The sequence below is a fragment of the Hyperolius riggenbachi genome, chromosome 1, assembly GCF_040937935.1.
Source record: "Hyperolius riggenbachi isolate aHypRig1 chromosome 1, aHypRig1.pri, whole genome shotgun sequence".
Lineage (NCBI taxonomy): Eukaryota > Metazoa > Chordata > Amphibia > Anura > Hyperoliidae > Hyperolius > Hyperolius riggenbachi.
Window position 1 is genome coordinate 627,930,492 of NC_090646.1, and position 24,688 is coordinate 627,955,179.

A 24,688-nucleotide genomic window follows, 5' to 3' on the forward strand; every position below is an offset into this window, starting at 1 on the left:
TCTAGATTTATCTAGAAAAAGTAACAAAATGTCCATTCATAGAGATTAGAGCAAGCGGTATGCGGACGGGGATTACCACTCCCTCAGCAGTAACGATAACCATGCGGAATACATGTAACTAAATGGGACAGACCTCCCAAGCAGCAGCAGAGAGAGCAGCGCAAGGAGGGACTCTGCCAGCTTCTGTTTCCGCAAGCCTACCGCCAGTCTACCGACAGCCTTTTTCAGGAAATCTCCGCACTTCTCTCGCAACTGGCAACATTTTTATGAATGACCCCTCAGAAGTCTAAAATACCGACAGCGGTGTTTTCCCGCACTGTTTCTCCTTACCGACAGCACTTTTATGAATGATAGCCTATATTGGGCTTGATTTACAAAACGGTGCTAACTTTAGCACTGGCCCTTAGCACGTCTAAACTCAGTTGAAATGTGAGAAGTAGTGATCGTGCGCAAAGTACCGCGCGCAAAGTTTTGCGCGCGCACTGCATAGAGCGCAGGGCGCTCCGCGCGAAGTGCCCATTAAAGCCTATGGGACTTAGCGCGCGCATAGAACTTTGCGCGCAAAACTTTGTGTGCGATCTGATTGAGAAATCCGGTGCTAACCTACTTAGCACCCTGGTTAGCGCGCCTTAAGACTTTAGACGTGCTAAGTAGGTTAGCACCTCTTAGTAAATCAAGCCCATTGTCAGTTACACTTAAAGAGAAACTCTAACCAAGAATTGAACTTTATCCCAATCAGTAGCTGATACCCCCTTTTACATGAGAAATCTATTCCTTTTCACAAACAGACCATCAGGGGGTGCTGTACGGCTGATATTGTGGTGAAATCCCTCCCACAAAGAAATTCTGAGTATGTACTCTTGGCAGTTTCCTGTCTGTGAACCCTGTTGCATTGTGGGAAATAGCTGTTTACAGCTGATTCCAACTGTCAAAACAGCAAGCAGCAGCTACATCACTTGCCAGCAGTAAAAATGTCATCATGTGATAAATGTCAGAATATAAATCAGGGATTTAAAAGATTTTTACAATGGGCAAACACTGACTAAATCATTTATACATCATTATTGTAAAAATGAAGCACTTTTTTTATTACATTATTTTCACTGGAGTTCCTCTTTAAGGTAGCCACTAACGGTCCAATTTCTAATGAAAAAATAGTTCGAGCGATCAGAAATTCTGATCGGATTGTCTGTAAATAATCTCCGTTGATGGGCACAATCGATTATGAACGATTATAAAAATAGTCGTCCGATTGGATTTTCATCATACCAAAATTTGGATTTTCTTGTTGGTGATAGATAGGAAGCAAAGATTGGTTCGTGAATGGTGCAATGAACGATTTCACTTCCGATCAGAATTTCTGATCGCTCGAATGATTTTTCGCTAGAAATTGGATCGCTAGTGGCCACCTTTAGTAACTGCCGTTCAAAAAATGAAAACAAAGAAAACCCTGAGAATACCCCATGAGGAGACAGACTGGTCTACAGGTTTCAAACTCCAGGCCTGGAGGGCCAGATCCATGCCAGTGTTTAGGATGGACTGAGAAAGAGAGGAATGTGTTCTACCTGATGGACCACACCTTTCCTGATTCAGACCAAATTAATTTGAGCTGTGTCAAAAATGTATGAGGACCTCAGCCCTCGAAGGACCAGTCTGACATCCCTCGACTAGTTCGAAGCTTGTCGGTTCTGACAGACTGCTTACTTTTTTGTTGTTGAAGTGGTCCATTAAATTCTAATCTTAGATAGACAGGTTCTGATGCGACTACCCCCCGGAGTGTACCAATAAATTTATGTTGTTCTAAATACACAGCTCGTTGTGTCTGCTTGCAGGAGGTAAGTCCACCACTGCCTCCTAAGCATTTTTAAACCTTTTAAGTATTGTTTTTATTCTTTTGGCGCCTCTGTCCTCGTCATATTTAATATCCACCCTTGGTGGAGGGGGATACCCCATCTTTTTCCTATCTACAGAGAGCGACTTCTTATTCCTGAGTGAGGACAGGTTAATCTCCTCACCTGCCTATATAGTGGTTACCTGGAGGTAACCCGTGTTTGTGAGTATATCGTTGTACTCTTTAGTAATTTTCCCATTACCTTAACCTACTACACTATATTTTGGCTCTCGGTTCTTCTCTTTACATATACAGGTTCTGAGCATGTATGGTTAGTACTGTAAAATGAAGTATGTTAGCACACAACACAAGAAGGTCCCATGGATCTGCCTATACACCACGATTCGAGATCCGGGTACCAGACCAGTTCCAGTAGTCCATCACCTTTTTTATTTCATCCTCAATAAGACAGACATACAACATGGTGTGGACGGCCTGACTGTAACGATTGTGGAATTCTCTCCGTGATCAGCGCACAAGACGTGCGCTGACACTGCGGAAATCCTCCACAAGCGTATAATTTGAGGGAACCCAGCAAAAGGTGCAATGCACCTGTAGAGGGAAATTTCTGTCGACAGGTGGAGCTGTGGAGTGCAGAGGAACAGCTCCTCTGCCCTGCACAGACGCCAGACAGGAATTGTACGAAGGGAAGAAATGCAAGGCAAGATAGCCCTGAAAGAGAGAGATCAAAGCGACAGAGGGTATGTGTGTCCACCAATCTAGTCGCCACCCAGCGACGATGAACACACAACCATGAAGATAAAGTGAGAAGGCAATCGCCAGAGATGGCGATTGCTAACAGCGACACAAGACCGAATAAGCACAGATGAGGAATGTATGTATGTCCACCAATCTAGCCGCCAACCTGCGACGGTGGACACACAACAGAAGAAACCAAGTGAGAACGCAATCGCAAGAGAAGCGATTGCGGAAGAGAATGAGCACAGGGACAGAATGTATGTATGTGCCCCAATCTAGTCGCCAACCCGCGACGGTGCACAGACAACAGCAGATATGAAGTAGGAGCGCAATCGCGAGAGAGGCGATTGCCAGAGGTGACACAAGGCTACAGCAAGGCAGAGCACGAGAATAGCAAAGGCACAGCAAATCATACAATGAGGGGATAAGGAAAATAACAAACGCCAACTAAACGCGAACACCGCACTCATTCACAACAGCGAACGCGTTTTCTGCGCGGTCTCCGCGTGATAAGCACAACAGAGACAAGCACGCCTAACTAACCACCGACAGACAAACATGAAACAGAGGACGCTTGCGCTTGCTTAACGGTTACCTCACCGAGCTTCCAGCAAGCGTTCATAGCAGACAAGACAGATACACGAAAACAGGAATAAGTGAGAGATACGATCCACTGCTCCTTCCGCCAGAGCGAGTGCGATCCAGGCAAGACAGATCAGATGAGATAGCTGATAGCAACCGCTGCTCCAGCTATACTCCAAGAACAAAGATCAGAACGACTTCCTGTCGACCACCCCTGGGACAGGACAATCGCAACTGACAAACAAAACAGATATGCAATCCTAACTGCACTAGGGAACCTGCCTAGTGCAGTCCCAAGAATTACTCTAAGCTAATCTTTAAACAATGAGCAAGGCTAACACTCCAGGAGTGTTTCACAGGACTAACCCTTATGACCAGCAAAGGTCTGTGATATCACATGGTATTTATAGTACAAACCTCTAGGGGATGTGGCTAGGCAATTTGCATGACAAACGTATGCAAATTCCTCAGCAGCAGCAAGCTGCAAAACTGACAAAAGGTCTCTCTTCCAGAGACCTGCAGAATGCAGACCTGAACAGTGGTCAAAAAACTGCCTGCCTGCGCAGGCAGCTGAGCGGATCATTACACTGACAAGCCGTTTCGCGGGTCTCCACTTCTTCGTCAGAGGGCACAAATAAACTTTGCCTAGAGAAGGGCTGGTGTTCTGAAAATCTTCTTAAAACCCATGTCCTCAGAAAACTACCTCCCGTCCTCCTAACCCCACCCACCCCTTATACTTATCAATTGAAGTCCATGTTCACTTCTCCTTATGCTAGGTACACACCATTTAATTTCCTGTCAGATCGACAGGTTGAACCGATCATTTCCGACATGTCCGATATGTTCCCAATCGATAACGGAAACGATTTTGTGCAGTAGAGATCTGAAAAATCTATCTCTTTATTGATCAGGAGCAGATCAGACATGTTAGAATTTAATGGTTCAACCCAATAACTCGAAAATGCCATGGGCAATTTCAACGAAACTTGGTATACAGATCCCTTACTACCTGGGATGATATGTTCTGGGGGTCGCGCGTCCCCCCTGCATACCTGGGCAGAACTACAAACAACCAATCAGATTTCACCCATTCACATCAAAGGGAAAATTTACAGTAAAAAGCTGCCATTCTCACAGTAATAAAGCCAGGTCACCAAACCTGGTGGCCGAAAAAAAAAATTCAAGGAAAGTGGGCGGAGCGTAAAACAGCTAATCAAATTTCAGCCATTCATTTTAAATGGGAGAATGTAAACTGCAGCCATTCTTACACTGTTAATGACAGGGTTCTCAAACTTGGCATAGTTGGTCACTTGGTGACTGGGATTAATATTCAGGAACGTAGTTGGAGCCTACAACAGAACATCAAAATTCACCTATTGATTTTCAAGGGGAATATTTAAGTTGCTGTCATTCTTACACTGTTAATGGCAGAGGCCTCACACCTACTACAGTCGGTCATTGGGTGACTGGGGTTCAAATTCACAAAAGAGGGTGGAGCCACAAACAGCCAATCAGATTTGTTTGCCTAATTTCAATGGGAAAATTTAAACTGCTTCTAGTCTCACATTATTGATGCCAAGGACCCAAAGCTCACAAGTTTGGTCATTGACTGACAGTGTGTCTAGGTTATAAAAAATGGCCGGCCCCAGCGACAACAAAATACATACCTGAGCAACGCCAGGTCTTCAGCTAATGGATAATGAAGCAACACAGATTTAGAAAGAGCTTCCATAGCAGGCCAGGCTATATTCCCACGGCTCTTACAGTATATACAATGCCCCAGCTTCAATGCTCTCTAATTACACATAGGAAATCATATATTAGGACCTTCCAAACTGAATAGAAATCACAGACAGCTTGGAAGCACACCTAATAATGACAGCTACTTAAGTAACCCTCTAGAGTTTAAAAACAAAACAAAAAACACTGATGGATTATTTGCTAAAAGCGTTGAGCAAATAGGTTATTACTGCAACAGGAAATATTTAGCAAAGCACTTTTGGAAAGAGTTTTTGTTCTTTAATAGACACTTATCTGTTCTTATATAATGCATCTCTCTGTGTCTGAGGCCAGAAGCTTGTCGGGAAGATTCCTCCGGTACAAAGCGGCAGCTTCTATCTGTCTGCAGAATTACCTGGCAGAATTCATTTATCAAAACTGCTTTTGTCTGCTGGTGATAGATTTCCCTTCTCCCCTTGTGCCATTGTCTGTAACTTCTTAGATTGAGCTATTCCTCAAAGGAGAAATATAGATATTTCTCATGCAGCACACACAGTTACTAAGAATGCTTAAAGGATGCTTAAGGAGAATAAAGTGTGCTAATATATACTTACCCCCATGTTCTAGAGACTCTTGAGACCCCTGCAGGCTACTCCTTTCACCTGGCCTTCTGTTCCTCTCGCCGATGTGTGCCCCATTCCTTGCCGGCACTGGGACTAGTCGGAGCATGGCGCATGCGCAGTACACTCTACCCCGCCCCCATGTATTGTGCTCCTGCGTGGCTGTGCACAACAGCCATGGCCAAGAGCATCTTGGGCATGCGCAGTTTGGAAAAGAGTGGAACTTTGCATGCCCAGGAAGCTCCCAGCGTAGGCTATAACACACAGCCATGCGGGAGGGAGTACAGAGAGGATGCATGTATGGATGGCGCATGCATACTGAAAATCGACCAAAGCCCCAAGACAGAGACGATGGCCGGACAAACGAAGAGTCTATAGGACACAGAGGTATTAAGTGACCCTAAAGCAGTGTTTCTCAAACCTGTCCTCGTGACTCCCCAATGATGCATGTTTTGCAGGAAACCTCACCTAAGCACAGGTGGGATAATTCGTGTCTCAGCTACATGGAATACACCTGGCTGAGACACTAATTACCCCACCTGTGCTTAGGGGAGGTTTCCTGCAAAACATGCATCATTGGGGAGTCACGAGGACAGGTTTGAGAAACACTGCCCTAAAGTAATATCATCTGAGGAGATGTAGATTTGGTAAATAATCAGACGTTACCTTACATAAAAACTCATATCTGAATATTCTGCAGTTACACAGAAAGAAGGGAATTAAAGGAATAAGTCTGCCTATTGGTCAACCATCACATTATACAGTCAGTCTGTCCAGCCGGTCTGAAAGGTTAAATAAGGAAGTGTTGTACTTTCTCCTGACACTTGGAGATTTCCACCTGACAACCTTAGCAATACTAATGTTCATACATCTCTCCAGGGTATAACTCTCATTCTGCTATATAGTTTTGACTGATGATGCACTTATCCTATGCTTGTTTTCGATTGTTCAGGTTAATTCCCAAGTCTTCTTAAATGAAACTGTCAGAAATTATGATAAATGATGAAAGGATATGTAATCAGAGCTTATATAATTTTTAAGTCAAAAGGATGAGTAGTTTTAATGTAAAGCCCTATTTAAGCCTTATGTTTTGTAAAGCATATTGCAAGGAACATATCACAATTTTTGTACATTGCATATAAACCATTCCTGCAATTATTTTTTTATTACCTGGCTGGCTGAGTTTGCAAAGCTGTCTTCCTTTGCCAATATCTGACTTTGCTTGCCTTAGAAAACATCAAGCCTGTGAGCCATTCAAAATCCTCCTCATCCAGTCATTGCTTACATGGGGTAGTCAGAGAGGAAGCACCAGTTAGTATTTCCCACTGACCACTGTGCTGACTGACTGTGCCAATCCTACCTACATTAAAGCACAAAATCGGGCCAGGAGAAATCTACTCAGCAGCACTGAAAAGGCTTGGTGTTTCTTTAACAGTTTCACAGCATCAGAACTTTGTTTTTCTTACCCGAGCCTCATTTTTAGCTGCAAAGAAGAAAACTGCTCGGGCATTTTCCCCTGATGCTGTGCAAAGCATGATGGGATTTCTGATGTTGTTGTTCTCGTCCTGCTGTTTTGGCGCAGCTGGGAGGGGCGATCAGTACACAGGACAGTTGGAACTCTGTCTCATGCTCCGTTACCTCCTTTCAACCAAAAAGATGGCTGCCACCATGAAATCACAAACATTTGCCTGTTCTTTTTAAACAGGGTGGCTAAGAGATTATATTGCCTATCTATTTTAATTAACATAACTAATGTAACTTAATGACAGTATGTTTGTTTAGGCTGAAGTTCCCCTTTAAGGTTGCTCAGCAGATAGTTGGTTGTCCTCTTTTCCCACTAGAAGAACTATATACTTCCTGTTGTTTTATGAATATTAAGAACAATTTATGAGATTTCTTACACCCAGGACGTGTTGCTTGACCGTCTAAAAAAGGGCAGACATTTCAGACTTATAAAGTCTAAGACAAATAGATAAAAGTGGGATTATACTTCTCAAACTAAAATTTCAAACAAAAATTTCAGTAACTACTTTTAGGTACATGAAAGAACATTTGAAAGCAATCCCACATATTCTCTCTGTGTAAAAATGTTTATTTTCACTGCAGAGATAACGCTGTAATCCCCGAAGGCCGGTTTTTGGCGGTGCAGCCCACACCGCTACTTCTCAGTGTGAAACCGGCCTCAGTTGTTAGCTATGCAAAAGAGCTTCTCTGAGCTACCTGACCCAACTTGGGTCAAATACACTCCTGTTTTCTGAAGCACTTAACCACTTGCCGATCAAGTGATTTTCCATTGATCTGTGCTGGGTGGGCTCTTCAGCCCCCAGCACAGATCGTATTGCAGGCAGGGCGATCAGACTTCCCCCCTTTTTCCCCACTAGGGGGATGTCCTGCTGGGGGGGTCTGATCGCCGCCACTTTGCTGTGCCTTGCGGGGGGGGGGCTCCTCAAAGCCCCCCTCCGCAGCGCTATTCCCCCCTCCCTCTCCTTCCCTCCCTCTCCCTGGCTCTGTGGGCGGTACAGGACGGCGATACGTCCTGTACCGCCTCTGATAGGCTTAAGCCTATCAGACGGCAGCGATCCCTGGCCTATCAGAGGCCAGGGATCGCCGATCTCCTTTACGGCGCTGCTGCAGCTGCAGTGCCGTGCAGTGTAAACACCGGGGATTTCTTCCCCGCTTGTTTACATTTCACCCGCGAGCCGCGACCATGGAAACCCGCAGACAACCAGTTTACGCCAATTGGCGTTAGCTGGTCGTCAAGAGGTTAAAGGACACCCGAAGTGACATGTGACATAATGAAATAGACCTGTGTATGTACAGTGCCTAGCACACAAATAACTAGGCTGTGTTCCTTTTTTTTCTTTCTCTGCCTGAAAGAGTTAAATATCAGGTATGTAAGTGTCTGACTCAGTCCTGAGTCAGATAGGAAGTGACTACAGTGTGACCCTCACTGATAAGAAATTACCATTTTTATCTCTTTCTTGCTCTCTTTTTGTGCTTTAGGTTTACTTTAATATATAATTTCACCCGAGTAATAATAAAAATATCACTGAGTAAATTACATAGATCAAAAAACATCCAAGACTTCCTTTAAAATGTGGATAGTGAAATCTTCTGAAGCAGTTATTATGTAGTTGTTTTATTAACACCCTCTCCCAGGGGTGCCTGAACGTTTAGCAGCACGGAGTGTGTTATAGACGTGATAGCGCAGATGAGAAACAGACAGTGCAGTACCAAATAACATTAGATGTTTTCTGAGATTCTGAGAAAGACAAGCCCTGGTTCCCATGGAAACTGTCTCTCTCAATATCATCAAAGACAAGGATGCAGAACAGTGACCTATGTATTTACTTTCTGTTACAAATATTAGATCAGCTGGGCTTTCTTCCATAAGGCTCGGAATATCCCTATTCTTTTTACTCGTCCTTGTAATTGGCCAATTTAAATTCACACGCTCTAATTGCTGGCGTTTCTCTCGGTTTTGGTCAGTTCCTCATAACATTACAACATGTTTGGAGATGTACAATGGGATAAAAAGGATGTCATGTATTTCCCTAGAAATGAGGATGCAAATGTTAAATGCTCTCTGAACAGAAATATAAATGGGGGAGTGGTGTGGCAATGATGATGGCGTACAGAGCAGCCCTAAGCTATAAATCTGCCCTTTTAGAAAGGAAGATTGTTTCATTGGAATAATAAACATCTCTGGGGGTGGGGGGTGGGGATACTGTGGAGGCAGCAGATTAAAGTGGACCCGAACTCTTGCACAGGAACGAAGGAAACAGAGAGAAATGCACCCTGTATGTATTTAGCTTGACTAATTCCTCCTCATATGTGACTTATCCCAACTGGAATGTAATCTCTCAGCAGTGTCAGCTGACTTCCACTGCAGAGAGGCTAATTTGTAAACACAGGATGTTAAACTTATGCCTGTTTACATGGAAGTAGACACCCTGCATATTTATTGCAGGATTTGTATCAGCTGTAACACAGCATTGTTTTTCTTTAAAGATTATTATGCTGTTGCTTATCTTTTAGCGCAGAGAACCAGAGAGGAAGTTCTGAGTTCAGATGCTCTAAGATGGTTCTTCTGTCTGTAAAGATGGAAAGAGCCCTGTCAATCAATTTAGATACTTATGTTACCTCAGGATGGAGAAGCCTCTGGATCCTACAGAGGTTTCCTGTCTTTCTCTCCCAGACTGATCCAGTGCTGGTACCCCGGAAATGTGGCCTCACTATGCCTGGGCAGTAGCACGGATCCGCCTAGGCTTCAGCAGAAAAAGGCCTATGCTACTACGCAGACGGCTTCTGCATGCGCAGTAGCACAGACCCGATCGGGCTCTGCTTTTTCCTCCTAAACCTGAGCCGGTCCGTGTTACTGTGCATGCGCAAGCTGTCAACAAGGTCTACTTGACAGTTTTCAGCTGGACCCAACCAGAGAATTCTTCCCCTAGCTAGGCAAGTACCCTAATTGGTTCCTTTTTCCGTAACCAAGAATTGAACTTCATCCCAATCAGTAGCTGATACCGCCTTTCTCATGAGAAATCTATTCCTTTTCTCAAACGGATCATCAGGGGGCTCTGTATGGCTGATATTGTGGTGAAACCCCTACCACTGTGTGATGTCAGGACCATGGTTCTGACATCACACTGTGGGAGCCTTGTTGCATTGTGGGAAATAAAGGCTGTTTCCAACTGCCAAAAATGCAAGCAGCATCTCCTTCCGCTGACATCACCTGCCAGCAGTAAAAATGTCACCATGTGATAAATGTCAATCAGGGAGAGGAAAGATTTTAAAATGAGCAAACACTGACTAAATCATTTATACATAATTATTGTAAAAATGTTTTTTATTACATTATTTTCTTCAAGCCTAGTAGCTGCTGACTAATTAACCAGCTGCTTGAAAGTAATGTTAATTTATATGTATGTATTTAAAATTTTACAATTTTACATTCTTCAACAGATGTCCTTTAACCACTTCAGCCCTCAGTCGTTTTCACTTTATGCATCCGAGCAATGTTTACCTCCTATTCATTAGCCTATAACTTTATCACTACTTATCACAATGAACTGATCTATATCTCGTTTTTTTCCGCCACCAATTAGGCTTTCTTTAGGGGGTACATTTTGCTAAGAGCCACTTTACTGTAAATGCATTTTAAAAACGGGAAAAAAATCATTATTTCTCAGTTTTCGGCCATTATAGTTTTAAAATAATACATGCCTCCATAATTAAAACCCACGTATTGTATTTGCCCACTTGTCCCGGTTATTACACCGTTTAAATTATGTCCCTATCACAATGTACGGCGACAATATTTTATTTGGAAAAAGAAGTGCATTTTTTTTCTGTTTTGCATCCATCACTATTTACAAGCTTATAATAAAAAAAAATATATAGAAATATTTCATCTTTACATAGATATTTAAAAAGTTTATACCCTTAGGTAAATATTTGTGTTTTTTTTTTATTGTAATGTTTTTTTGTTTTTTTTTATTAAACATTTTATGTGGGTATTTTTGGGAGGGTGGGATGGAAATAATATTTTTTTTTAAATATATGTGTATTTTTATATTTTTTTACATTTAGATGTAGTTTTACTTTTTGGCCACAAGATGGCAGCCATGCGTTTGTTTACAATGACGTCACTCTAAGCGTAACATGTACGCTTAGAGGGACGGAGGAAGCAGAAAAAGCGAACCTTCCGAGAGAAGCTGTCGCTTTTTCTGCGGGGGAGAGGAATCAGTGATCGGGCACCATGCCCTGATTCACTGATTCCCTGGCTAACGAACCGCGGGCCGGAAATGCACGTGCGCGATCAGCCGCGAGAGCGCACATGGCCTCCTGAACGTAGTTTCTACGTCCAGGAGGTGAAAGTAGTTAAAGAGACTTTGTAACTAAAAAACCCCTCTGGGGGATACTTACCTTGGGAGGGGGAAGCCTCAGGGTCCCAATAAGGCTTCCCTGACCTCGGAAGCTTGTCAGAATCGAGCACTGGCTTGCACGAAACCTCCCCCGTCAAGCTTGACAACCGGTGATTTACAGTATTTACCTCTCTGCGATCCTGCGCAGGCACACTAGCGGCTCTACGTTCGAGCTAGGCAGAAATAGCGCAAAGGAGTCAATCGGGTTTGGATATTTCCGCCTCACCCGAACAAAGAGCCGCCAGTGCGCCTGCGCAGGATCACGGTAGGTAAATATTTACCCAGCAGCACTTCGGATGGTCCCGGCACTCTAACTGAGGGGCGTAGGAGGACGGGGGAAGCCTTGTTAAGAACCCGAGTCTTCCCCCTCCAGAGGTAAGTGTCCCCCAGATTATTAAATACAGATTCTCTTTAAATAATGCAGAAAGGGAGACTGCAAATGTAAACATCTAAAATGCGTTTCAAAGAGACTTGGTGAACATACCAGTCTTGTACAGCATTGAAGGATTCTTCATTGGTGATGTCATACATTAGTATGAAGCCCATTGCTCCTCGGTAATAAGCCGTGGTAATCGTACGATACCTCTCCTGACCGGCCGTATCCTGAAATAGCAACAACAATACAATTCAAGTCAGTCAAATTAATGTACAGCCAAACATGCAAATACTTTCAGATTTTAGCAGGGCTGGATTTCCCATAAGGCACATGCTACAGGCGCCTGATGATGGAAAGGCAGTATAACATGTACTGTTGATATTGTAGCTGCTTCCTCTTTAATTAATATGTACATTGTAGCTGCTTCCTGTATAATATGTATATTGTAGCTACGTCCTGTATAACATGATGTACATTGTAGCTGCTTCCTGTGTAATATGTACATTGTAGCTGCTTCCTGTATAACATGATGTACATTGTAGCTGCTTCCTGTGTAATATGTACATTGTAACTGCTTCCTGTATAACGTGTACATTGTAGCTGCTTCCTGTATAACGTGTACATTGTAGCTGCTTCCTGTATAATATGTACATTGTAGCTGCTTCCTGTATAATATGTACATTGTAGCTGCTTCCTGTGTAATATGTACATTGTAGCTGCTTCCTGTGTAATATGTACATTGTAGCTGCTTCCTGTGTAATATGTACATTGTAGCTGCTTCCTGTATAATATGTACATTGTAGCTGCTTCCTGTGTAACATGTACATTGTAGCTGCTTCCTGTGTAATATGTACATTGTAGCTGCTTCCTGTATAATATGTACATTGTAGCTGCTTCCTGTGTAATATGTACATTGTAACTGCTTCCTGTGTAATATGTACATTGTAGCCGCTTCCTGTGTAATATGTACATTGTAGCTGCTTCCTGTATAACGGGTACATTGTAGCTGCTTCCTGTATAACGGGTACATTGTAGCTGCTTCCTGTATAGTATGTACATTGTAGCCACTTCCTGTATAACGCGTACATTGTAGCTGCTTCCTGTATAACATGCACGTTGTAGCTGCTTCCTGTGTAATATATACATTGTAGCTGCTTCCTGTGTAATATGTACATTGTAGCTGCTTCCTGTGTAATATGTACATTGTAGCTGCTTCCTGTATAACAGGTACATTGTAGCTGCTTCCTGTATAACGGGTACATTGTAGCTGCTTGATGTATAGTATGTACATTGTAGCCACTTCCTGTATAACGCGTACATTGTAGCTGCTTCCTGTATAACATGCACGTTGTAGCTGCTTCCTGTGTAATATGTACATTGTAGCTGCTTCCTGTGTAATATGTACATTGTAGCTGCTTCCTGTGTAATATGTACATTGTAGCTGCTTCATGTATAATATGTACATTGTAGCTGCTTCCTGTATAACACGATGTACATTGTAGCTGCTTCCTGTATAATATGTACATTGTAGCTGTTTCCTGTGTAATATGTACATTGTAGCTGCTTCCTGTGTAATATGTACATTGTAGCTGCTTCCTGTATAACGGGTACATTGTAGCTGCTTCCTGTATAATATGTACATTGTAGCTGCCTGCTTCCTGTATAACGTGTACATTGTAGCTGCTTCCTGTATAATATGTACATTGTAGCTGCTTCCTGTATAACGTGTACATTGTAGCTGCTTCCTGTATAATATGTACATTGTAGCTGCTTCCTGTATAATATGTACATTGTAGCTGCTTCATGTGTAATATGTACATTGTAGCTGCTTCCTGTACAATATGTACATTGTAGCTGCTTCCTGTGTAATATGTACATTGTAGCTGCTTCCTGTGTAATATGTACATTGTAGCCACTTCCTGTGTAAGTGTAACGCGTACATTGTAGCTGCTTCCTGTGTAATATGTACATTGTAGCTGATTCCTGTATAATATGTACATTGTAGCTGCTTCCTGTATAACGCGTACATTGTAGCTGCTTCCTGTATAACGTGTACATTGTAGCTGCTTCCTGTATAATATGTACATTGTAGCTGCTTCCTGCATAACGTGTACATTGTAGCTGCTTCCTGTTTAATATATCACATGGTCAGCTTTGTGGCACCAAAACTAATCTGCTGTCTGACATATCATTCTGGTGTATCACAAAGTATCACAAACCAGTATTAACCTAGCCTGTGTATTTATTATACTTCTACCATTTTATTTATTTTCCTGTTTACATTATTCTTTGTACTTGCAGTACAGGATGGAACACTATGGAGCTGCTGAACATCTTCATCTCTTTCTATGCCAGCCGTCAATCACAGATAATGGCTTGCGGAAAATAAAGACATTGATGTGACATTTAAACAGCGCAGTGTATGGGAATCTGAGCAAATATAAAGCTGGAGGGCTATGGAGTCTTCTACCGAGCTGTCAGTCGGTCTATTCTCATGCACTGATCAGCCAAACCATTCAAGCCACCAGCCTAATGTCCTGTAGCTTCCCCTGGAGATGCATAAATAGCCCTGACCCAGCGAGGCGCATGGACTCAACAAGAAGTCTTAAAATCTTCTGCAGTATCTGGCACAAAGCATCTTCTAACAAAATATTTGGTTTGAAGAGGCTAATGGGTTAACAAGCCTTTCGTCCTTACCTTTAATAGGTAATAACTGTTGTATACAGGAATCACCACAGAAGAGCTGCCAGAAGATAATGTAGCCAAGTTGTCTAGCCATCACAATTTGACCCTTGTCAAAGCCATTCAGATCCTTATGCTTGCCACTTTTCTCTGCACTCACTGCTTAAAGGAATACTATCGATTCACATATTTTTTTCAATTGACACAGGAATTGGAATTGTTTGGGAAGTGCTGCTAAGTACTGGTGTATACATTTTAGTAGCAACTTCTTTGTTTACTGTTAGCAAAATACTTTCAATCTTTACTGACGCCAAAACTGACGGCTGACTGAGCCATGAGGAGAGGGGAAATTCCCCTCACACTTGATCAGTTAACTCTGTGTAGCTCTGTGTGTGAAAGAGAGAGAGAGCTCCCAACATCTGCAGATCCTGTGTCCTGTGTTTCTGACTGAAGTGTCTGAAGAGAGCAGAGAAAATGTAACTAATTGTCACAGCTTTTCATACTGTTTTTGCTTTCAGAGTTTGAGATGTTTTATATTTTCTTTCTGTAGTCTGATATGCAACTCTGGCTGTGCATTGAAGCAGACACCCCTTCTGCAATTGATTTGTCCCAATATAGCTAAATCCTACCCTCAATAAATTACAGTTTTTGCCTCTGATATTTAACATGAAAAGTAGGAAAATGTTTACACAGCTACTTAAGACATTATTTGCACACTGTCATTTTAGAACACTTGGGTATCGATAGTATTCCTTTAACCACTTCAGCCTAAAGTGTTGTTCACCTTGTGCATCGGAGCAACTTTCACCTCCCATTCATTCGCCAATAACTTTATCACTACTTATCACAATGAAATGATCTATATCTTGTTTTTTCCACCACCCTTTAAGCTTTCTTTTGGTGGTACAATTTGCTAAGAATTATTTTATTCTAAATCCATTTTAACAGGAAGATTAAGAAAGAAATGGAAAAAATTCATTATTTTTCAGTTTTTGGCCATTATAGTTTGAAATTAATACATGCTACCGTAATAAAAAAAAAACAAGTATTTTATTTGCCCATTTGTCTCGGTTATTACACCATTTAAATGATGTCCCTATCACAATTTATGGCGCCAATATTTTATTTGGAAATAAAGGTTCATTTTTACAATTTGCGTCCATCAGTATTTAAAAGCTTATAATTAAAAAAAATATATTAATATTCTCTCTTGACATGCATATTTAAAAAGATCAGACCCTTAGGTAACTATTTATGTTGTTGTTTTTTTTTTAATTGGAATTTTTTTTTTTATTAAAAAAATTATTTGGGTAATTTTTGGTGTGGGAGGTAAACAGCTAATTTTAAATGTAATATAATGTAATCATTTAATAAAAAATGTATGTGGGTGTAGTTTTACTATTTGGCCACAAGATGGCCACAGTCAAAAAGTCCTGAAAGTGAATGATCTCGCTTCCTGGAAGCACTAGGACAGTGATGGCTAACCTTGGCACTCCAGATGTGACAAAACTACAAATCCCATCATGCTTCTGCCTCCCCAAGTTATAGCTTAGAGGTGTCAGAGTATTGCAATGGCTCATGGGACTTGTAGTTCCACCACAGCTGGAGTGCCGAGGTAAGCCATCACTGCAATAGGAGGACGGGAAAGAGGCCGTCAGTTTTTCTGCGGGGGACTTAGATCAATGAATGGGAACTATATTCCCATTCATTGATCTGGTGGCTAACAGCAGGCGGCGGGAGTGCGCGTCAGGCAGCAGCAGCAGCACAGTCTATCTGGATGGATATATCCGTCCAGATAGACTTAAGTGGTTAATATGTCCACCCCACAACAGTTGCCATTATAACAAGATGTTCATTCTTAAAGAGCCTGTTTGCAAATGTCAAGAATAGTGATGGTCATGTCTAGGAGAACTCATGGAGAAGCATGTGATTTGCAAAGCTCTGATTTGTTCTGATCACATCCTGCTTTAGCACATGACCATGACTAGCAAATCAGAGACTATCACCTGACCAAACTGATCACATGCTTCTCCATGAGTTCTAGACATGACCATTACTAATCAACAAGATGCAGCAAAGGCCCAATGAAAGAATACATTGAAAGAACAGCAATAATACAAAACAGTTAGGTTTTCCCTGTGCACTGATGTTACCATCCTGCTAATCATTATCATCTCCAGTCAAGAGGTAGAGTGGATTGTCCTATATTTGATTTCTGGTACATGAGACCCGCTAAAGCCCAACCCTTGATTTTGCCCTCAAAGTATCCCAGAACCGGTGTTTGAACAATATACTTTTTATACTGCTTTATCTGTGGTGCTCTGACAGTCACAGCACCATCCTCCCCTCCAGCGCCCCCTTTGTTACCCGCTCTGCTCAGCCGTAATAGTTGACTGAGCAGAACGTCGAGGACGGGCGGGGAGGAAGTGTCAGTTCTTGCTCCTCTCTGCCCGTCCTTAGCTCCGCCCCCTGCACCTCGTAGCTTATAGTTACTCATATGTGTTACTGCACACAGTGTGTAGGGGAGCTGTGCTGTGTGCAGGCTTGTGGTAATTGAGGTCAAAGTGATAGTGTACTAATCACACACACATTGCAGCTCCTCTGCGCGCTGTGTGCTGTAACACAAATAAGGAACGATAAGCTACGAGGTGCAGGGGGCGGAACTAAGGACAAGCAGAGAGGAGGAAGAACTGACACTTCCTTCCCACCCATCATCAACAGCTAAGCAAAGTGGGGGCCACAGGAGTTACTGGAGGGGGAGGAGGATGGTGCAGTGACAAAAAATGTATAAAAAAGTATAAAAAGTAACTAAACTAAAATGGGAAGCACAGTGGTGTAGTGGTTAGCGCTCTCGCCTTGCACCGCTGGGTCCTGGGTTCGAATCCCAGCCAGGTCAACAACTGCAAGGACTTTGTATGTTCTTCCCGTGTCTAGGTGGGTTTTCTCCATTCACTCAAGTTTCCTCCCACATCCCCAAAACATACAGATAAGTTCATTGGCTTCCACCTAAATTGACACTAGATTATGGTGCATACACTACACAATACTTACATAGACATATGACTGTGGTAGGGACTAGATTGTGAGCCCCTCTGAGGGAGAGTTAGTGACAAGACAATATAATCTGTACAGTGCTGTGTAATATGTTGGCGCTAGATAAATACCAAATAAATAAATACATATCATGTTCAAAACCCGGTTCAGAGGTACTTTAACTCCACTCCCAGTTTAAATGCATGCAGATGTCGTTTTCAGTTTTGATACTTTATAGAATTGGTACCGTGGCACCCCAGTCTAATATGAAGAGTAAGGTCGCAGCTGTGCAGGGATGAATCCTCACATCCAAATAGTCAATGTAATGATAGTATTTCACAGCGCAGGTATACTCTTCTTTACTGTGTATCTCTCCACTTCACCACCTGTATGCACTCAAAATGCAAAAAGGGATGCTTTCAGTGGCTTAAAGAGAGTCTGAAGCGAGAATAAATCTCGCTTCAGACCTCATAAATAGCAGGGGCATGTGTGCCCCTGCTAAACCGCCACTATCCCGCGGCTTAACGGGGGTCCCTGATCCCCCAAATCCCCTCGGTGCAGCGGGGGAGCGCTTCCTGGTTGGGGCAGGGCTAACTGCCGCAGCCCTGCCCAATGTGCGTCTGTCAGCGCGTATCTCCGCCTCTCCCCCGCCCCTCTCAGTCTTCCTTCACTGAGAGGGGCGGGGGAGAGGCGGCGATGCGCCGCTGATAGACCCGACTGGAGGCAGGGCTGCGGCGGTTAGCCCTGCCTCCAGGAGCGACCAAGTCTGCGACCAAGTGTTGCAGTGGGGGGTTTGGGGGTGAAGGGACCCCCGTTTAGCAGCGCGATAGCGGCGGTTTAGCAGGGGCACACGTGCCCCTGCTAACTTTGAGCTCTGAAACGAGATTTATTCTCGCTTCAGAGTCTCTTTAAGTCAATTTGTTTATTTCTAGATAAAAAGCAGTACAGGCAATACGAGGTGGGCACTTACTTCTAGAGGGTCCTAATCCACTTAGGACCCTTCCCACGCTTGTTGCGCTTCCCACTATATGTGGTACTAAGACCTCACTACTCGATCCTGTTTCCGTGCTGCCCGCTCTTGTCCCTTTTTTGATAGCCCGCACCCATTGCAGGTTTTCTAAACTTTGCCTCTCAGGGGACATCCGTAGAGACCTGGCATATATCAGGAGACCGGATGTCATTTCAATGAGGACCTGGGACCAGGAAATGCACCTGCGATGAATGGCAATCAGTGATGCGTAATCAGGAAATGCAGGCAGCCAGGGATAGAAAGAACTCTCAGGCTAATTACGCTGGAAGCTCATTGATGAAAGCCATTTGTGTTGATTGTGTGAATGATCCATTATTATGCTGTGAACTGTGTGCTGCTGTTATATAACGCACAGGTGATGATGATGACGATGGCCATTTACAGCTATTACGGAACTCGCGCTCGCCTTGCTGTGCCGCGTCTATTTATAGCGCAATAAGACACTCCAGATACATTCGGGAATTAAACAAGGTTCATCAATGTCATGAATTCATTTCCGTCTAAGAAAAGCTATTCAGTTTTGTTACTCATCACTTTGTCCATGTGCTTACATTGATATCCATTAGCTGTAAGCGCATTCATACTGTTTCCATGTAAAATGGTTAGAAGGGGTCACTTCATGCACCGTATATATCTAATTATATCACAGTCAGGGCTGGATTTACCATGTGGCACTGTAGGCACATGCCTACAGGCGCCTGATGATGGAAAGGCGGTTCACTCCCCTCCCCTGGTGCCTCCCTTTCTCCATCCCTATAAAGAGTCCTGATGAGAGTGTAAATGGCAGGTTACTCACCCAGCGCTCTGCATTCCACTGACGTGGTCTTCCTTCAGTCAGGGGCACCACTAGCTACTTCATACTGAGGGTACCTCCGGCTACTTAATGGTACCTGTAGCTACCTATGGCAGGCAAGGGAAGTAACAGCTGAGCAGAGAAGAGACGGCTGGGACAGCCAGCACACTTGCAGTGCGGTTCGGTGGGGTTTGTAGGTTCATGGAGGGTGAAGTCTGGGGTCCCAAGACATCTGTGCCTATAGGCTCCTATGATGTAATCCAGAGCTGGTCAGAGTCCACACTATGCATATAAAAGTCCACTGTAAAAAAAGCTTGCATCTTCTCATAACACACTATCCAAGATGAGACAAAAGCCTCCACCACACCCGGTAGTTGGACACTAACCGGCTGCTAAGACCCAGATGCAGGTCTACCTGTACCTTGGAGCACTTCCTGACTGTCCCCCACCTCTCTGGCAAATCTTGGGTTCCAGCCCAGTCACTTCAAGTTTAACTTAGTACGTTAAGACAAACACTTATATTGCATTTTTTTCCTGTCGGACTCAAAGCGCCAGAGGTGCAGCCACTAGAACGCAGGCAGTAGCAGTGTTAGGGAGACTTGCCTAAGGTCTCCTACTGAAAAGTTGCTGGCTTACTGAACAGTCAGAGCCAAGATTCAAACCCAGGTCTCCTGTGTCAGAGGCAGAGCCCTTAACCATTACACTTCCCAGCCACCACAGTTACCATCAGCATAACCTCAGAGTAAGGACAATATGGGTGAAAGAGGTACCCTGGTGTGTATAACATTCTTTAAAAACAAATAAAAACGAAAGAAAGGGCGTTAGCTTACCTCCAATAACAAAATCTTTGTAACAACAAAAGATTTTTATTATTAAGCACAGGCAATGCGGGTTTACGGGTCTAAGCCCGCTTCCTCAGGCCAATAACAGTGCCAAATGGAAAAACCTCATTAGCATAGGGAGTCTACTCACTCACACTCAGAGTAAGGAGAACTCCAAATAGTATAAAAACATTTGGCTTTAATAAACTTAAAGCAGCAGGGTCAACCACACTATGCCAGGAAAAAAAAAATGATAAGTAGATAACTCCTTGCTCTACTTGCATAACAGATGTATTGTACTGTCCACATTTTGATTTCAGTTAATTTTATATAGTAAATAAAGGGAATTCTGTCCCTAGCATTTGCCATCTTGGTTCCCTCTGACTGAAGCCAATTCTGATGCAATTTCCTCCCTTACTTTTTTTTTTTCTCCTAGAATCTCTGTCATAGCTGCTTGCTTTGGAAACACATGAGAGCGCAGCAGCATAGACAGTATTTCAGCTCACACTGAACTTCCCTCGGCCAATCACTGAGGAGAAAGAATGTAGGAGGGGAGATGACAAGCTTCCCTCTCTCACTCTCTTCGGCGATGGCAAGAATAGAGCCAAGCTGACCATGAATCTTACAGCAGAAACATTTCTGAATAGACTGAAGAGCTTGCACTGCAGGGTGAGGTTCCAGGCTGCACAATAAACGCAATGCAGTGGGTAAATGGAATTTGATTTTGTGGCTGACAAACCCTCTTTAACTACTTAAGTACCAGCGGTTTCTGCTGCTTTAAGGACCAGAGACCCCAGGTACAGAAACAATGGAATCGCCGCACATACCCGACGCAACCTCCGTCGACTGCCGCGCGTCGGGAACCTGGGCCACCCGCTCTGCTGTTTCTATGGCGGCAGAGTTCCTGTGAGCCGGCCAGGAGGCGCTTTCATTGGCTCCTGACCTTGTCTTTCAATGTAAGGGCCGCGGTAACTGCACATGGTTCGGTACTCTGCTGAAGTCAGTACAGGTAATATTGCCGTGTGCTGTTTTACTGGCAGGTTTACTGAAGCTAGAAGAATCAAGGCCAAAGTTCCCTCCATGGCATCTGAAACTGCTGGAGACATACAGTAAGCTTGTTTTTCTTCAACCGGTTATTCACAGATACAGTATAATGATGCGGACGGTTGTACAAAATGCCCATGTCCTATGAGTAGCCAAAGATTACAGTGTTCTTGAAGTGAATGAGCCAGAAACCTCTTCATGAAAAAAAAGGAAAAAAGTCCTATGGCAACACTGATATGTGTGACCCATGCTTCTGGACAGACCTAGACAATCAAACCACGCCATACAACTGAGAAGGATGCCCTATTAAAATCTCACATGCTGTTTTTGTTGTCTCTAAACCTGACTCAATAAGACATTTTTGGACAGCTTTCATAAGCAAAGAATGGGAAATTGAGAAGTTCATTAGAAGGACTGGCTTGTTTGCCTTTTCAAGCGTGTCCCCTGACTTCCAATCAAACACAAGTTATGCGGGAAAAAGCAGAAAGCTGTCAGATTCAAAATTGGGGGACAAAAATGCAACCACGGGACGTGAACAGACGCAAATGATCTGCGATTCCCCAGAAGGCTCTGACCACACGGACAGGTGCAGCAGCGCACAATCGGCTGTGCGTATCAGCAATCAGACAAAATGCGCACAATTTAATTATGTGTGCTTCCTGCCTTAGGGCATTAAGGTACCAAATATTTAATATACGGGATGTGCTACTTCTCGTGACAAAAACATACAAAGATAGTGAGATAAAGGGTGAAGCTGAAATACTTTCAAAAGTGGACCTGAACTCTTGCACAGGACACAAGGAAAACACAGAAAAATCCACACTGTGTGTATTTAGAGAGAAGCGTCTTACTAATTCCCCCTCATCTTCAAGTAATCACAAGTGTAATTTGAGCTCTGAGCTGCATCAGCACAAGAATTCAGCAGTCTCAACAGACACAGCTAATATGTAAACACGGGAGGCTAACCCTTTCTATGCTTCCATGAAAGCAGGAAGTAGACACCCTGCAGATTTATAGCAGGAGCTCTGAAAGCTGTAACAAAGAAATGTTTTTCTGTAAAGGTTATTATGCTGTTGCTTATCTTTAAGAGCAGAGAGGTAGTTCTGAGTTCAGGTTCGCTGAATCGTCTTACCGCTTTAGTTATTTGCCGTAACATTCTGTGTGCTGTTAATTCAGCAAACAAAACGCTACAGATGAAAGATATGGGCACTGACAGTGCAGTTCATCACATGAAAGGGTTTGCAAAATGTTTTCAAAAGCACTGAGAGACAATGGTTTCCCATCTGCCATCGCTTTTGCGAAAGAACTGGCTGTCTTCCAGAACTGAGATAACACAACATGAACCTAGAAGCTCACCAGAGGAAGCCTTCAGGATAGGTGCACACTTTGCGTTTTTGCCGCTAATGGAAGTCTATGGGCTGCAGGAAAAAATGCATATAAAAAGCATTTTGTATGCTTGCGTTTTTAAAAACACTGGTTTTGTTGCATAATATGCAAAAATGCATCAAAAACGCACATAATGGAAACGCAATGGTATGCTATGTGTTTTTATTTTATTGTTTTGTGCTGTATTTCCGCTTCCTGTTGATTTCCTAGTAATTTTCATAAAACGCAATTGAAAATCGCATGAAAATCGCATATATGCAAATCGCAAACACGTTAAAATGCACGCAAAACGCTTGAAAAACGCACCTGCGGTAAAAAACGATAACGAAAACGCACCAAAAATGCACACACAAAAAAACCTCACATGACATAAAGCGCGACCTTTCACGTTATGTTATGTGTGCACCTACCCTCAAGGTGGACTTCCTGAATGTTGAAGACCATGGAATACCTTCTGCTCAAACACGTATTGAGCAGTCTCGGCTGTATCCCGCACTGTTTGGATTTTTGTTTACTAGCTCGAAATTGAGATCCCTTGAGGAAAGTAACCTCCAAAAGCATTGTTTTGACCTAGCTGTTTCCTTACAAGGTAATGGCCGCAAAGATATAAAAGGTGCAGATTTGTTTTCAGATGTAGAAGTACTTCCAGAGGTCGTACCTGATGAGGCACACAGCGCCCTTGAGATTCTTCATTATATAAGGCAGCCGAATGCTTTCACCAATAGCCTACAGAATCGTGCTTATTATTCCTGTCACCAATTACCTCCTGAGACAGAAGCTTTTCAATGATAAAAAACGAATTAAAAAAATCCCTGAAATTGTCAATGCCTCAATATTTATAAAGAGGGGAAATGGGCAGCTCATCAGAAATGTGCTTTATTTTCTCAAAATAATGGCATTTTTCAGATTGCCAGATTTATAAAAGTGATGATCAGCTTAAAGGGATACTGTAGGGGGTCGGGGGAAAATGAGTTGAACTTACCCGGGGCTTCTAATGGTCCCCCGCAGACATCCTGTGCCTGCGCAGCCACTCACCGATGCTCCGGTCCCGCCTCCGGTTCACTTCTGGAATTTCATACTTTAAAGCCCGAAAACCACTGTGCCTGCGTTGCCGTGTCCTCGATCCCACTGATGTCACCAGGAGCGTACTGCGCAGTCCCAATATGGTCTGTGTCTGCGCTGTACGCTCCTGGTGTGATCAGCGGAATCGAGGACATGGCAACGCAGGCGCAGTGGTTTTCTGACTTTAAAGTCTGAAATTCCAGAAGTGAGCCGGAGGCGGGGCCGGAGCATCGGTGAGTGGCTGCGCGGGCACAGGATGTCTGCGGGGGACCATTAGAAGCCCCGGGTAAGTTCAACTCATTTTCCCCTGACCCCCTACAGTATCCCTTTAAAGCAGCAAGAGACAGATACAGAGACAGATAAATACTTATACTAAATAAAGAGAAAACTCTTCCAGGCATTTCCATCTTTATTGCCTCTGACTGAAGCCAATCCTGATATCTTTTCCTCCCTTACTCTTTTTGTTCACTTCGAAGCTGCACTGTCATATCTAGCTTGCTTTGCAAACACATGTGAGCACAGGATAGATCGTATTTCAGCAGTTTCTGCCGAGGAGTTAGGTGTATTTCCCTTCCAAGCCCCGTGTCACACTGAACTGTCCTCAGCCAGTCAGCGAGGAGCAGGAACGTGGAAGGGGAGATAACAAGCTTCAATCTCCCTGGCAATGTACCACAAAGGAGCCAGGCTCAATGAGATAAGATTCATTACAGCTGGAACATTTATGTCCTATGGGAGAAAAGCGCTATAGAAATGTTATTGTATTGTATTGTATGATAATAAATAAGCGGCAGTTCCTCAGATTGTGAATCGGTTTCATAGTGAAATTCATTCAAAATCTGTTTGCAGTCTAGGCAGCCAATAGATCCCTCTTTGATCAGATTTGACCACAGAGGGATCTATCTGCTGGTCGATCTGGTGGCAATTGACCAGTGTATGGCAGCCTTTAGGGAGACTTGCCCAAGGTCTCCTACTGAACAGGTGCTGGTGAGTCGAGATTCAAACCCAGGTCTCCTGGGCAGAGCC

At 43.4% G+C, this 24,688-nt stretch overlaps 1 protein-coding gene across 3 annotated transcripts in view; it reads right to left on the reverse strand.

Moving 5' to 3' along the window:
• The window catches only part of RAB3C (RAB3C, member RAS oncogene family), a 199,551-nt gene that overhangs the window by 20,753 nt on the left and 154,110 nt on the right, over positions 1–24,688 (reverse strand). For all 3 annotated transcript variants that reach the window (XM_068251224.1, XM_068251222.1, XM_068251223.1), the window contains exon 3: positions 11,923–12,041. In XM_068251224.1, coding sequence (XP_068107325.1) covers positions 11,923–12,041 — 119 coding nt within the window. The remainder of the gene's footprint in view (positions 1–11,922; positions 12,042–24,688) is intronic.